Genomic DNA, 13,240 nt, shown 5'->3' on the forward strand with positions numbered 1-13,240 from the left:
AATGCCTCAGTGCTTCATGTTACTACACTATTTTTTAAGAATGAAAACTGACATTGGCTAGGTTTCCATCCACTTGTTGAATAAAAAAAAAAGTGTAATTCTAAACTCTATCGATTATAGTTTTGCTATAAAAAGTGTTGCCAGAAACATGGCTACTGTCTGTGACCCTCTGACCTGGTTTTTGTACCTCTGCTTCAGTCAAAGAAATTGTCATGTATTCTTTACATCCCTCAAACTCAACTCTGGACCTCAAAGCCAGTTACACTGTTTTTTTCATTGTTCCCCTCTAATCGGGGACTGATTTAGACATGGGACTCCAGGTGGGTGCAATTAATTATCAGGTAGAAAATAAAACCAGCAGGCTCCGGACCTCGTAGGGTAAGAGTTGAATACTCCAGCTCTACATGTATTCTACCCAAGTGATAACACTTGTCTATTTGAACTGTGAGAAGAATCTCTTGATGTTTTAAGCACTGGATGCATTAAATACTTCTGAACTTGGCTGCAGACAGTAGTATCTAGATACTACTGTAACGTAATGCTCCATGATGATCCCTAACAGTATAATCAGAAACCCTCAGTCCAAACCTTGCATGGACAGTGCAGCAAATGGTCCACAATGTAAATATTATTGGGACGGCATAAGACTGGCACAGCCAGGGATAGCCTACAATCCATCAACTTGGTGCTCTGTTTGGAAAATAGGCTAATATGCATGTGCTGTTTAATAACTTAATTGCTCTTTGTTTGTGGGGCTATTTTCTTAAATGATTTTACTTTGTGTCCACTCCACAGGTCTTTATTTTCTCTGATTTGTCTCTTCTCTCTTTTTATTTCAGCAACAGACCTTCTGTTAGCTTGGAACCCAGTGTGTTTGGGCCTGGTTGAGGGTCTCATCGGGAAAATACAACTTCATACAGGTAAGTGAAATGGTGTAGGCCTTGTGCTACAAGTACTGGCTTATTGGATGACTGGAGAGGTACCATCGATCTTCAAAACAGCTGCAGTCTTCCTTACTAAGAAACACAACCTTGACCAGGACATCCTATCCAACTACAGGCCCATCTCCAACCTCCCCTTCCTATCAAAAGTACAGGAAAAAGTGTTTGCAACCAGCTTCAATCCCATCTATCATCTAATCAGTTGTAAAAGGTTTTCCAGTCTGGGTTCTGGCCTTTGCACAGCACCAAATAGGGATGGGCATGAGTACTCAAACAGACGTCAAAGCTCGATCTTTAACCAGAGATAAAAATAAAAAAATCTGTATTCGGTGGAATGTGCTTTGTGGCTGCCCAAATGGCTAAGTAAAACTTTCTCTTAACAACATTAATTTGCTTTGACTCTAGTGTTCATTTGTACATATGATTTGCGGGGCACCACAAAAAAGAAGCCAAGCATCACACCGTTTTTCTCCCTAAATTCCCTTTCCCCTCCTTGTTTCATTCACTCGATTGCGCTCCGACCACTCCCTGCACACACACAGTGTGCAAACAAAGTCCTATTAAAAAGGTATCTAAATGATTGGATACACAAGCTAAATGACGACAGTTTATCACATTCAAAATGGACTGGTTGATTGAAGTAGGAAAATAAGTGTTCTAACAACGATCTGCAGTTTCAGAATAATTGCATCCCATCTATTTTCTGCTTAAGCTACTTTGCGAACTGCTAGTGTCATTTAGAATTGGTTAGACTAGGCCACGGGTCATTTTAACGCTGGATTTTGCATTTTTCACACAGAAAAGGAAATAACTATCTTGCTGCGTTTTGTAAACGCAGATCTAAAATGCTTCTTATTGTAAATTCTGCTCAGCTTCAGTCAGTGTTTGCTCCAAATCATGAATGTAAAAGATTTGTTTCAGTTGCACTTTTCCACTCGGATGAAATATATTTGCTCAGGTCATTGAATCACCAGACAGCGCTCGGACTGATGCGTAGGCTACTTTTCCCCCGGTACTTTCCTCCGGTAGCAAGTTAAAAGGCAAGATTAACTTAAAACAAAACATTAAGAAATGTAGCTAGCTACATTCTTTCTATGACCTACGTATGAAACAATATGATGGCAATGCTTAATTTTTGCAAAAAATACCTTGCTTTTTCATTGTAAGCTAATGTAGTTGTGTGGCTGCTAGCCAAATAGCTTTGCAAATCTGTTAAACTATTTTCTGCCGGATGTATTGCACTTATGTACACTACACGGTCAAAAGTATGTGGACACCTGCTCGTTGAACATCCCATTCCAAAATCATGGGCATTAATATGGAGTTGGTCCCACCTTTGCTGCTATAACAGCCTCCACTCTTCTGGGAAGGCTTTTCACTAGATGTTGGAACATTGCTGTGGGGACTTGCTTCCAGCCACAAGAGCATTAGTGAGGTCAGGCACTGGCTCGCAGTCATTGTTCCAATTCATCCCAAAGGTGTTCAATGGAGTTGAGGTCAGGCCTCTGAAGGCCAGTCAAGTTCTTCCACACCGATCGACAAACCATTTCTTTATGGACCTCGCTTTGTGCACGGGGGTATTGTCATGCTGAAACAGGAAAGGGCCTTCCCCAAACTGTTGCTACAAGTTGGAAGCACAGAATCGTCTAGAACATCATTGTATGCTGTAGTGTTAAGATTTTCCTTCACTGTGTTAGGTTCTGAACAAACAGTAGTTCAGAAACTAACGGACGACTAGAAAAAGCTCAAACCAAGTTTATTCACCCCCTGGGTCATAGAGCTGCAAAGACTTGGTATGATTACACAAGGATATATATTTAATACCTCCTGAGCAGGGTCAACTCCTTACACATCTAGACAGCCAATACATCTCTGTTAGGAAGGAACTTCATTGGTTACTCTCACTGATGTAGTCTTGGCCCTGCCTGATGCTAGACCCTTCATAGGTGTGGCAGTGTATGCATTTGAGATAAGACTAGTAGGAGGGTCGTTGGGGTGGGTCCTTCTGGCCCCTCTCCCAGAGGTTTCTTCTCACTTCATCCGGGACCTCGAGCCAAAATCCTCCCTCTTCCCTAGTTCCGCAGCTGGACTGCCTTATCAGGAACTGAAACTAGACTGTTGCCCTTTGCCTCCCTCCTTAGGAACATTGATATTCAACAATAACATGTTTGAACAGAATATGAACTTTCTGCACTTCACCTCGTCTCACTCAGTAACTTTCCATACATCAAGTTCATGTCCACCCTTCATTGACCAACATACTTTCCTTATACATGTAAAGTAATCAATAACTTCTAGTATGGTAACATGAATAAGTATATTTCAAGCTAGAATCCAACAACTGAAACTAAGGGGCCCAACCCGAACCTATGAAAAACTGCTCCAGATCATTATTCCTCCACCACCAAACTTTACAGTTGGCACAATGCATTCGGGCAGGTAGCGTTTCCACTGCTCCAGAGTCCAATGGTGGTGAGCTTTAAACCACTCCAGCCCATGCTTAGCATTGCGCATGGTTATCTTAGGCTTGTGTGCAGCTGCTCGGCCATGGAAACCCATTCATGAAACTCCTGACGAACAGTTCTTGTGCTGACGTTGCTTCCAGAGGCAGTAAGTGTTGGTAGTAATTGTTGCAACCAACGACAGAAGATTTTTACGCACTTCAGCACATGGCGCTCCCGTTCTATGAGCTTGTGTGGCCTACCACTTCATGGCTGAGCTGTTGTTGCCAGTGTTTGGAGGATACATTGGCACGGGTGTTGTTAGGCCTGAGAGAACCGTGGCAATATATCCTCCAAACACCGGCTTCGAGGGCATTATCACTTTTATATAGCGGGTTACCAACATATTCAAATAATGATTTACCTATTTTCCACAATATTTACATCCTTCCACAAGATAGTCCCGACAAATCTAGGGTTGCTACCCAAGCCAGCTGGTCGTTCATTCTATCGGTTCGGTTGCCAGAAACCAGTCGTTCAGTCTTTTTGTTTTGTATCTATGGACGCGACCCAGTTGTTCATTCTAAATGTTCCATTGCCATACTGGCTGGCAACGTTCTTATCCTTTGCTTGCTAGCCAGCCAACTACGGCTAGCTTATTTAAAGTCACGTCAAAAAGTGCAGCCAGAATAACCGCAAAATAGCTGCCTTTGCGTTTTAAGCTATTTTCTAGTTATATTTAATTTGGATACATCCATAACAATAAGCTAATGATGCACAATTTCTCCTGGTATAGAATGTGCTCTTGTCAGGACACTGTTGTTCAGAGCAGCTAGCCAACAACACAACTAACACAATTACTTCAAGCTGAAGCTGGAAAGACGGTAGACTAGCTGCACTTCGTTTAATTTGACCTGTTTTCTATTGATAATTTTTATGGATATATACAAAACTATGCTGATTCGTGATTATTTTCTGCCTGTCTGTCTCGTCCCAACTCCTGACATGTTCATTACTATGGGACAGCTGGAGATCGAATTTCAATGTTGAAACAATGTTGCAAATGTTAGAGACAGACGGCAAGGTTTATACAAATCTCCACTGTTAAAACTAAAATGTTAGTCTAAAAGAAATGTGAGAATGTCTAGGTGTGTTTTATAGTGGAGATCAAGTTTATAAATTGCCTGACTGGTCTGATGAGACAGTGGATTGTGCAGTCAGATGGAACAGAGTAAATAGGCATTTTTAACGTCATAGATTTAGCCGGTGGTAACTTGTGGAATTAACACCGGCTGGAATGCGCTTTTAACCAATCAGCATTCAGGATTAGACCCAGCCGTTGTATAATTCACAATAACAGAACTTGCAGCTCTAGCAGAGCAGAAATTTTATGAAGTGACGTGTTGCAAAGGTGGCATCCTTTGACGGTGCCACGTTGAAAGTCACTGAGCTCTTCAGTAAGGCTATTCTACTGCCAATGTTTGTCTATGGAGATTGCATGGCTGTGTGCTTGATTTATACACCTGTCAGCAACGGATGTGCCTGAAATAGCCGAATCCACACATTTGAAGGGGTGTCCACGTACTTGTGTGTGTGTGTGTGTGTGTGTGTGTGTGTGTGTGTATATATTGGCCATATACCACAAACCTCCTATGTGCCTTACTGCTATTATAGACTGGTTACCAACGTAAAAATACATGTTTATTCATGCCTGTGGTATACGGTCTGATATACCACGGCTTTCAGCCAATCTGCATTAAGGGCTCGAACCACACAGTTTTATAAATATATTTATACTCCGGACTCCTACATTTCTCAACCTAATATTTCTTAATTCCATTCTTTTACTTTTTAGATGTGTCTATTGTTAGATATTCCTGCACTGTTGGAGCTAGGAACACGCACATTTCCCTACACCCGCAACAACATCACTAAATATGTGTATGCGACCAATAAAATGTTATTTCATTTTGATTTGACCTACGTGACATCAGAGGGCCAACCAACTTTTTGGTAGAGAATGCCGTGATGAGTATTAAAACTGTCGCCCGTAATAAAGCACAGTGCATTGATGATAAACTGCATCGAACGTCTTTAATGAAGTGGCAGCTGCATTCATATCGCCATAGTCTAGGACCGATAGTTATGTTTATGTGAGACCAACATACAAGGTTTTACCTGCATTCAATACCAATTTGAGGTCAATAAAGTGTTTCTGTAATACAATGAAGGCAGATTGTAGTTAAGATAGAGCCTGGTCAACCGTGGGTGCAATAGCACACACTACAGTATCATCGGCATACAAGTGCAGGACATTTTTTTTGACAGTCAGTATTGTTAATGTAAAAAGTACAGGACCCAGAATTGACCCCTGCAGAACCTGATTTGACAACATCTGTAGATACACATTGAATTATGTCAAGTAATGTTTAAACCAGTTTACATGCAGCCGTTAAGGAAAGCCTCTGAATTAGTAGTGAGTGATCAACAGTATTGAAGGTCTTTGAAAGATGGTGTTATGTATTTCCAAAACTTTGGTTTACTTTAATGTAGATGTAAGCTAGTTGTTGATAACAACTGGCCAACTCATGTAGCGCTAATGTAACGTTAACAGGGTAGTTGGCTAGCAACCTTGCAAGTTGATTTATAACAATCAATTCATAAAGTATTTACTTGTAAGTTGGCTGAAAAGGATTTGCTTTAATTTGAAGTTATACATTTGAAGTTATTTCTGTTGTAACTTACATGATAGGGAATAGGCTGGCTTGCCGGCTCCTCCATATTACATCACCCCATGGAAAAACATTTTCCAATTGACTTCAGTTTTATGTAATAACTCAAAAAATAGATAAGTGAGGTGTAACTTTGCATTGGGACTTTTGATGCCCATAGTAAAGCAATTCCATATGTTACATGTGGTTCAGTTTATGCCACCTACCCTTTTTAAATACAATACAGGTGAACACAATTAACCAATGAAATGTCTTGGGGGAGGTAATGAGCAATTAGTCACACTTGTGAGGGGTGGCCAGAGGTGTGGTTGTTTCCAGGAGCATGGGGTAATGGAGTCTGAAACGTTGGGCTGCACCACCTCCTGTGCCTTTTGTTTCTGTTGTGTTATTTGGTATGTTTTATATTCACATGGTTTATTTGTGTTCTTGGGTCAAACCATGACAGTACTGAAAATATGAACTGATGAAAACATGCCTTAATTGATTCAATGTTTTGAAACGGGTCCTTTGTGTTGGTCTCTACAGCTATGTTCACACTGCAGGCCTTAACGCTCAAATCCGTTTTGGAATACTGACTGTCCAAACAGTAAGTTACAAGTGACCAAATTGGATTTGTGTGTGTTCAGAAAGCAGTCATCTGCTCATATGGCTACGCTAGTTGTCATAGTAACGGCAGGTGTGTGCGCAGTGGTGTAGACTGATTTGTGGTGCTCATGCTTCCTATCACTCAAAGTTATGTAGCAAGCTAAGGTGACAATGCCTGTCATGGAAATTTCCCAGCTGCTTTGAATGTTCAAAATCGTAGTGTAAGAACACTTTCTTTAAACCCTCAAAGGATAACATGATCCAACTTTCAAAACAAGTCCTTTTTGGCTAGCTACAGTAGTCAACTAGTTAGAGGTTGCTGTTTAGCTTTCTAGCGCGTTCACTAATTTGTTTGTAAACAATTAACAAGCTAGTTACCTACCATGTCTTGTCCAACTGTCTTTACACATCTATATGCACATAGTCTGGGTAGCCATTTGATTAGATGTTCAGGAGTCTTATGGCTTGAGGGTAGAAGCTGTTTAGAAGCCTCTTGGACCTAGACTTGGTGCTCCGGTACTGCTTGCCGTGCGTGTAACAGAAAGAACAGTCTATGACTAGGGTGGCTGGAGTCTTTGACAATTTTTAGGGCCTTCCTCTGACACCGCCTGGTATAGAGGTCCTGGATGGCAGGAAGCTTGGCCCCAGTGATGTACTGGGCTGTACGCACTACCCTCTGTAGTGCCTTGCGGTCGGAGGCTGAGCAGTTGCCATACCAGGCAGTGATGCAACCCGTTAGGGTGCTCTTGACGGTGCAGCTGTAAAACCTTTTGAGGGTCTGAGGACCCATGCCAAATCTTTTCAGTCTCCTGAGGGGAAATAGGTTTTGTCGTGCCCTCTTCACGACTGTCTTGGTGTGCTTGGACCATGTTAGTTTGTTGGTGATGTGGATGCCAAGGAACTTGAATCTCTCAACCTGCTCCACTGCAGCCCCGTCAATGAGAATGGGGGCATGCTCGGTCCTCCTTTTCCTGTAGTCCACAATCATCTCCTCCTTTGTTTTGATCATGTTGAGAGAGAGGTTGTTGTCCTTGCACCACACGGTCAGGTCTCTGACCTCCTCCCTATAGGTTGTCTTATCGTTGTCGGTGATTAGGCCTACCACTGTTGTGTCATCGGGAAACTTAATGATGGTGTTGGAGTCGTGCCTGGCCGTGCAGTCATGAGTGAACAGGGAGTACAGGATGGGACTGAGCACGCACCTGTGTTGAGGATCAGCGTGCCGGATGTGTTGTTACCTACCCTTACCACCTGGGGGCGGACCGTCAGGAAGTCCTGGATCCAGTTGCAGAGGGAGGTGTTTAGTCCCAGGGTTCTTAGCTTAGTGATGAACTTTGAGGGCACTATGGTGTTGAAAGCAGAGCTGTAGTCAATGAATAATACATTGGTTTTACAAGAGAAGAGCATGTATATACCTCTGATTCTAACAAATCAAGTGAATTTGAATGCGTGAAATTTCAGTTCGCTTAGCCAGATGCTGTGTTTCACCACAGACAGACGGTGAGAGAGAAAAGGTGATTAAGTCAATAGGCTTGAGCGGTTTATGTACCATATACGGCTGTTTGGAAATGGCCATGGGATGGTTTTTCCAATACCATGTTAATATTTGTAGCTACATTAAGTAAATATCTTCAGTCAACTTGTGCAATATGTTAGGAGATGAAGCAGATCGTGTTCTTCATTTCCAATGTTCCATTATTTTACATTGTGAAGCTCACCGTAGTACCCAAAACAGTTGAGCCAGTCACGTTTGTTTGTTTGTAAATAGCACAACAGGAGAAAGCGAGAGCAGGTTGAGTTCAGCTGTGTATTGACCGGGGTCACGTTTTATATTGAAAGTCAAGTGTTTTTCTTCAATAGAGTGATCAGGGACGTGCACGTGCAACTATAGTTTTCCTTCACAGAAAATACATTTAGTGCAACACATTAGGCAGAAAATAGCATTAGATGACAACAGAAGTGCAAGCTATTTGATTGGCAGCCACACAAGTAAATGTGTTGTTTTTTGCAAAAAAGATCAGCCTGGTCTCAGAGCATTTTGTATTATTCTGTACCTAAATCCGAGGCACTCCATTCAGTATGGTACAGTTGAAGTCAGAAGTTTACATACACCTTAGCCAAATACATTTCAACTCATTTTTTCACAATTCCTGACATTTAATCCTAGTAAAAATTCCCTGTTTTAGGTCAGTTAGGATCACCACTTTTATTTTAAGAATGTGAAATTTCAGAATAATAGTGTAGAGTGATTTATTTCAGTGATTTATTTCTTTCATCACATTCCCAGTGGGTCAGAAGTTTACATACACTCAATTAGTATTTGGTAGCATTGCCTTTTAACTTGTTTAACTTCGGTCAAACGTTTTGGGTAGCCTTCCACAAGCTCCCCACAATAAGTTGGGTGAGTTTTGGCCCATTCCTCCTGACAGAGCTGGTGTAACTGAGTCAGGTTTAAAGGCCTCCTTGCTCGCACATGCTTTTTCAGTTCTACCAACACATTTTCTATAGGATTGAGGTCAGGGCTTTGTGATGGCCACTCCAATACCTTGACTTTGTTGTCCTTCGGAAGTATGCTTGGGGTCATTGCCCATTTGAAAGACCCATTTGCGACCAAGCTTTAACTTCCTGACTGATGTCTTGAGATGTTGCTTCAATATATCCACATAATTTTCCTACTTCATGATGCCATCTATTTTATGAAGCGCACCAGTCCTTCCTGCAGCAAAGCACCCCCACAAGATGATGCTGCCACCCCTGTGCTTCACGGTTGGGATGGTGTTCTTTGGCTTGCAAGTCTCCCCCTTTTTCCTCCAAACATAACGATGGTGGTTATGGCCAAACAGTTCTATTTTTGTTTCATCAGACCAGAGGACATTTCTCCAAAATGTACGATCTTTGTCCCCATGTGCAGTTGCAAACCGTAGTATGGCTTTTTTATGGCGGTTTTGGAGCAGTTGCTTCTTCCTTGCTGAGCAGCCTTTCAGGTTGTGTCGATAAAGGACTTGTTTTACTGTGGATATAGATACTTTTGTACCTGTTTCCTCCAGCATCTTCACAAGGTCCTTTTCTGTGGCTCTGGGATTGATTTGCACTTTTCGCACCAAAGTACATTCATCTCTAGGAGACAACGCATCTCCTTCCTGAGCGGTATGATGGCTGTGTGGTCCCATGGTGTTTATACTTGCGTACTATTGTTTGTATAGATGAACGTGGTACTTTCAGGCGTTTGGAGGCCTACAACTTGTGGAGGTCTACAATTCTTTTTGAGGTCTTGGCTGATTTCTTTTGATTTTCCCATGACGTCAAGCAAAGAGGTACTGAGTTTGAAGGTAGGCCTTGAAATACATCCACAGGTACACCTCCAATTGACTCAAATGATGTCAATTAGCCTATCAGAAGCTTCTAAAGCCATGAGATCATTTTCTGGAATTTTCCAATCTCTTTAAAGGCACAGTCAACTTAGTGTATGTAAATTTCTGACCCACTGGAATTGTGATACAGTGAATTATAAGTGAAATAATCTGTCTAAACAATTGTTGGAAAAATTACTTGTGTCATGCACAAAGTAGATGTCCAAACCGACTTTTAAAAACTATAGTTTGTTAACAAGAAATTTGTGGAGTGGTTGAAAAACGAGTTTTAATGACTCCAACCTATGTGTATGTAAACTTCCGACTTCAACTGTATCTATTAATTTGTAGATGGCCATCACCCATTTCGTATGATATGAATTAGAATTGTTATGTTATGAATTTGCAAAAATTACAATATGTTACGAATTTGTAAAATGTTTGATATGTTACGAATTTGTATAATATGTTAAATTCTGGCTAGGTGACTAACGTTAGCTAGCTTGTTAAATGTTAGCTAGGCAAGGACTTATGTTAAAGGGTTATGTTTAGGGGAATGGTTAGCTAACATACTAAGTAGTTACAAAGTAGTAAGTAGTTCAAAAGTTGCTAAAGTTGTCCGTGATGAGATTCAAACTCCCAACCTTTGGGTTGCTAGACGTTCATGTTATACGCCCATCCATCCATCCATCCATCCATCCCGACTTTCGTTTTTGCCTTAACTAACCATCTGTCTTATATAACCATACGAGTTTCTCGGATTTAAATACAGAATAATATGAAATGCTCTGAGACCAGGGTGAAACGATGCATGGCCATCATATTTCTAATGTTTATCATAGAAAGAATGTAGCTCCATTTCCTAATTTTTTGTTTAAAGTTAATCTGTCATTTTACCGGAGAGAAGTAGGCTGGCTACATTGAGAAAAGCACAGGAGAAAAGTAGCTACACATTAGTCAGAGCACTGTCTGCTGATAGAATATTTGTGTTTTTCTCTTTTTTTCTTTTCTTGAAAAACACTGAATTCTGCGTTAATGCGACCCCTAAGTTTAACTTGCTAGTTATCTAAGTGGCTCAGTTAATGACGGGGCATCATATTGTGTTAGCTTTCTGCCATGTTTGAAAAGTCAAAGCCCTTTGGATGAGTTATCTGTACAGTTGCCACTGCTATCTTCATTTTCTGTTTTTTTTTCTCTTCTCCATACTCTGCCTGTTTGCTACTCCCCCATGTTCTCTGAGCAGGCCCGTTTGCCCTAGCGACTTCACACAGACACAGCCTGTACGTACACATGCTGCTACAGAGCCAGTACTGTTTTTCCTTCAGATAAGCATGCCTCAAAACTTTATTATTTTGCACAATGTCTCTCGTTCACATTCGCTTGTAAATGTTCAAACTCACCAAAATTGACATTAGGTAGCTCGTACCTATATATGTATAACTTTATGTTTTGGATTGCCTGTCATTGCAATTTGTTTATTTTAGCATATTTAGCTAGCAGCAATGGAAATTCGCTATTACTTGTGCTAATTTTGTTAGCATTCTGGGCTTTTTTGGGGGGGTTTTGCGCACCCTTGTGTACTAAACAGGTAATACCGTAAATTCCTGTGAGAGAAGGATGATATGACAATATGAAAGTCTGGATACCGCCCAACCCTAGAAGTCGCACCTTATGGAATGTGTGGAATTCTGTGCCTGTGATGAGACACCCTTACCCCTTCTTGTTGGCAGATCTTCCTCTGGGTCTCATACTGATCCGCCAAAAAGCGCTGGTTGGCCAGATGCCAGGTGACCACAAAGTCTACAAGATCACCAAGATAGCTGTCATTCCTCTGTCTGAGGAAGAGCCACTGGATCTGGAGCTGGAGGTGAGAGATTGTCTGTGATGAGGCACGTTTTATCTTTGAGGTTAATGTAGCTCTGAGCACTCAAGTACTGGGATTTTAAGAAGTGTACAAATGCAGCTGTAATCACATTAAAGTAGCCACTGATGTGCTATTGTCTCCTTTTTTAAAGCCGCAATATGTAACTTTTTTGGCAACCCGACCAAATTCATATCGAAATGTCTTATAGATCTGTCATTCTCATTGAAAGAAACGGTAGATATGTTCAATGTGCGCTATTTCTATGCTTCCTGTTCTTAAGTTTCGTTTTTACGTCTTACTTTTGGTTAGGTACACCAGCTTCAAACAGCTGAAAATACAATATATGGTACAATGATTCTCTACACTATACTTGCTTGTTTTGTCACAAACTAAAATTAGGCAAACTATTAGAATTTTAGCAACCAGGAAATGGCGTAGAGATTTCTGCGTAGTGCATCTTTCTTTAATCTAGGATGCAGTCATGATGAGATGAAAACCATAGCTTGCCGCTATCATCTAGGCTAGCCTTAGTGTTTTTCAATTTGATGATTGCATTTCAATGTTTCTAGTAAGTATCTCAATTGCCCTGTTTTGATTGACACCTTGATGAGTCCCCACCAATGAATCACCTTGTAAAATGAACATCCAAGGTACATTACATTAGTGTTATTTTTCTGCATTGCCAATGTTAATCAGAATTGTTTAATTAGAAACCGAAATAATGTGATTTTGCCAAATGATCTAAGAGGAATCGGGATTTTGCTTAGATGCCAGTCTTACAGGTGAGCCATGATGATGATGATGATACAGATCAAGAGAAAGTAAGTGAAACATTTCCAGTAAACGGGATGTGTTGGATAATCATGTCTCTGGTATGTTTCTAGAACCTATCCCTACATACTGTCCATACCACAGAATTATTATTCCATCCCGTCTAGGTTAGGAATTCAGTAGCCCTGTGAAGTTGTTTTAGAGTTTTCTGAACCACTTGTTTTGGATGTTTTTGACTGTTGATAGCAAGTAGCTTTGACTTGATGTAATTAGCTAGCAATCACATTGAGACTGATCCAATTAACCCAAAGACACCATAGTGATTAGCTGTCAATCAACCTCATAGACATGTCCACCAGTATTATCCCAATTGTCTATCATTCCCTGTAAATATATTTGGAATACTTTAATCGTTAGCTAAATTATGAGGAAGTCTTATAGAGTTGGGGTCAATTCAGAATGCTTTGGTATACTCAATTAGCCTAAGCTGATCTGAATGAAGGGTACTTCAAAACATATATATATTTAACCTTTATTTAACTAGGCAAGTCAGTTA

The 13,240-nt window shown here is 40.8% G+C and overlaps 1 protein-coding gene across 3 annotated transcripts in view; it reads left to right on the plus strand.

Moving 5' to 3' along the window:
- Window positions 1–13,240, plus strand: part of LOC106604534 (phosphatidylinositide phosphatase SAC2) — a 32,094-nt gene that overhangs the window by 2,094 nt on the left and 16,760 nt on the right. For 2 of the 3 annotated variants that reach the window (XM_014199238.2, XM_014199249.2), the window contains exons 2-3: window positions 840–920; window positions 11,780–11,916. In XM_014199238.2, the coding sequence (XP_014054713.1) occupies window positions 840–920; window positions 11,780–11,916 (218 nt within the window). Of the gene's footprint in view, window positions 1–839; window positions 921–10,733; window positions 11,330–11,779; window positions 11,917–13,240 lie in introns of those variants that run through there. The other variant, XM_014199259.2, reaches the window with a different exon arrangement.

The sequence above is a fragment of the Salmo salar genome, chromosome ssa01 (genome assembly GCF_905237065.1).
Source record: "Salmo salar chromosome ssa01, Ssal_v3.1, whole genome shotgun sequence".
In the NCBI taxonomy this organism is placed as follows: Eukaryota; Metazoa; Chordata; class Actinopteri; order Salmoniformes; family Salmonidae; genus Salmo; species Salmo salar.